This window comes from Pristiophorus japonicus, chromosome 14, assembly GCF_044704955.1.
Source record: "Pristiophorus japonicus isolate sPriJap1 chromosome 14, sPriJap1.hap1, whole genome shotgun sequence".
Classification (NCBI taxonomy): Eukaryota; Metazoa; Chordata; class Chondrichthyes; family Pristiophoridae; genus Pristiophorus; species Pristiophorus japonicus.
In genome coordinates, this window is record NC_091990.1 from 25,921,332 (window position 1) to 25,923,472 (window position 2,141).

At 46.5% G+C, this 2,141-nt stretch overlaps 1 protein-coding gene across 1 annotated transcript; it reads right to left on the bottom strand.

Moving 5' to 3' along the window:
* Nucleotides 1–257: 257 nt before the first annotated feature.
* LOC139279577 (claudin-7-like) lies at nt 258–845 on the bottom strand. The gene has a single exon (XM_070898700.1). The coding sequence runs from the start codon at nt 843–845 to the stop codon at nt 258–260; it is 588 nt and encodes a 195-aa protein (XP_070754801.1).
* Between the last annotated feature and the right edge of the window lie 1,296 nt (nt 846–2,141).

Genomic DNA, 2,141 nt, shown 5'->3' on the forward strand with positions numbered 1-2,141 from the left:
AGATTTCCAGCATTTTCTGATTTTATTTCAGATTGCAGCATCCGCAGTATTGGTTATTAGCCTTTGATTTTTGAAATGATGCTCTTGTTTACAGTACACTGGTCAGATAGTTTCTACTGCAAGGTTTGCCGCTTGATTTAGTTAAAGCCCCTTTCTGTTTCATTAATGAACTAATAGATAATTATCATCATCATAGGCGATCCCTTTAACAGTAAAACGCAGCTTCTATAATGTGATTTACTCGGTTACCAACGTGATTAATGATCCAGCTCACGACAGGATCTCGATTTCCTGCAGGGACAATGTACATTGCATAGGAGAGCTATTCCACCCAGAACCTCTGCCGACCCCCCGAACCAGCCCAGGTACAGGCATGTCCCCAGCTGGTATTTCTCTGCAGAGGGAACCAGTGGATCTTGGTATGTACTCAACAGCCTGTACCCAGCATAGGAAACAGGGGCCAAGCAGGCTGCCCCCGAGAGGGCTATCAGTACCCCGCCCAACGCAGCCAGATTAGGACTGGGTCTTCCCGCCCACCATCTGACTCCAGCCTGGGCTACCAGGTATCCGAAGATGCTGAGCAGAAGGGACAGTAGACACAGGGCACGGTTCAACTGGGTTAACCATAGAGTCGCAATCTCGTCCGGCAGTTCATTGCAATTTCTGGAGCTGATGGTTATTGACTCTGTGCAGGTCTCCCACAGTCCGTCATAGAAGTAGGCATCAGCCGGGTAGCCAGGCCTTTGAGAAAATTCCCTCCACTGAGGAGTAACAGTACCCGCCAGCACCAGAACCCAACCCATGGGCGGCACCACCAGCCCCACAATCATAGAGGTGCCAATCATCGTCTTCAAAGGAGCTCCTCACTTCACTCCAGAGCACACGCCACTCTGAGGAGACTGTCGACACAGCAATTCCAATGGAAACGGGATTGCAGAAGTTTCCGCAGTGAAAGTTGGCCTTGTTTGGAGCGGGTTAGTATCAGCGGCGAGCTGGGTGTCTGTGCTGTCAAAGTGAATCCGTTCAGACCACAGAAGCTGGACTAGAGACTGGCCACACCATCGCAGTCAGTACAAGGTCATCGGTAGCATTACTCCAACCCGCCTGAAACGGGCTTTATTATCCCAGAATGAGCAGCATTTACATAATGAGGTATTTCTACTTGGTTTTATAACGGTTACTGTATGGAAATGAGAAGGAGCAGCGACTAGAGGGGATACCTGTCCAACACACCGCCCTGTACAGCATCCGCCCAGAGAGTCAACCTCTCACCCTTCGAGTCATTATAAACACCATTAAATCCATTAATGCCCTTTGCAACCCTTTTGAATAATACAATTCAACCACTTGTTAAAGGAGCACAACTCCGAGAACCACCAAACTAACCAGAAACGTTTACGGAAACCTAACAAATCGAATCAAATAAAACTTTGGTTTCAGGGGTGATGATGCACTCTAGTCTCTCCGGTTAATGCCCTTTACAACGTCACATCTTTAAAGCATTGATGACACCAGAATTGAGAGGTTATACCTTTCAGCAAAGGTTGGACAGGTTGGGGCTGAGGGGTGAGCTGATAAAGATCTTTATGATTATGAAAGGGTTTAATAGGGTGGACATAGAAAACATGTTTCCACTTGGGAGAGGGGAACATAACAAAGGAACAGGAGTAGGCCATTGAGCCCCTCAAGCCTGTTCCGCCATTCAATGCGATCATGGCTGATCTGCGATCTAACTCTGCTCTGCCCTCTTCTGCTCCCTGATGTATAGATTTGAGGGGCTCACTCCCACATTCCTGTGTCAGTCACTCCAGGGTGAGAGGCACCGCACTGGGTAACTTAAAGGTGAAACAGAGAAACCAGAAAACCATGTAAATGAATTATTGAAATATTGATGAGAACAGATTCTAGGGATAGGGGGCATAGTCTAAAAATTAGAGCCAGACCTTTCATGAGTGAAATTAGGAAACACTTCTACACACAAAGAGTAGGAGGGAGCCTTTGGCCTATATCCCTTAATGCCTTTGGTTAACAAAATGCTATCAATCTCTGATTTAAAATTAACGATTGATCTAGAATCCATTCCCATTTATGGAAGAGAGTTATAAACTTCTATCACCCTTTGTGTGCAGAAGTGTTTCCTA

Bases quoted from the DNA above. Each gene is read 5' to 3' on its own strand.
- LOC139279577 (XM_070898700.1), bottom strand. From the start codon at position 845: ATGATTGGCACCTCTATGATTGTGGGGCTGGTGGTGCCGCCCATGGGT.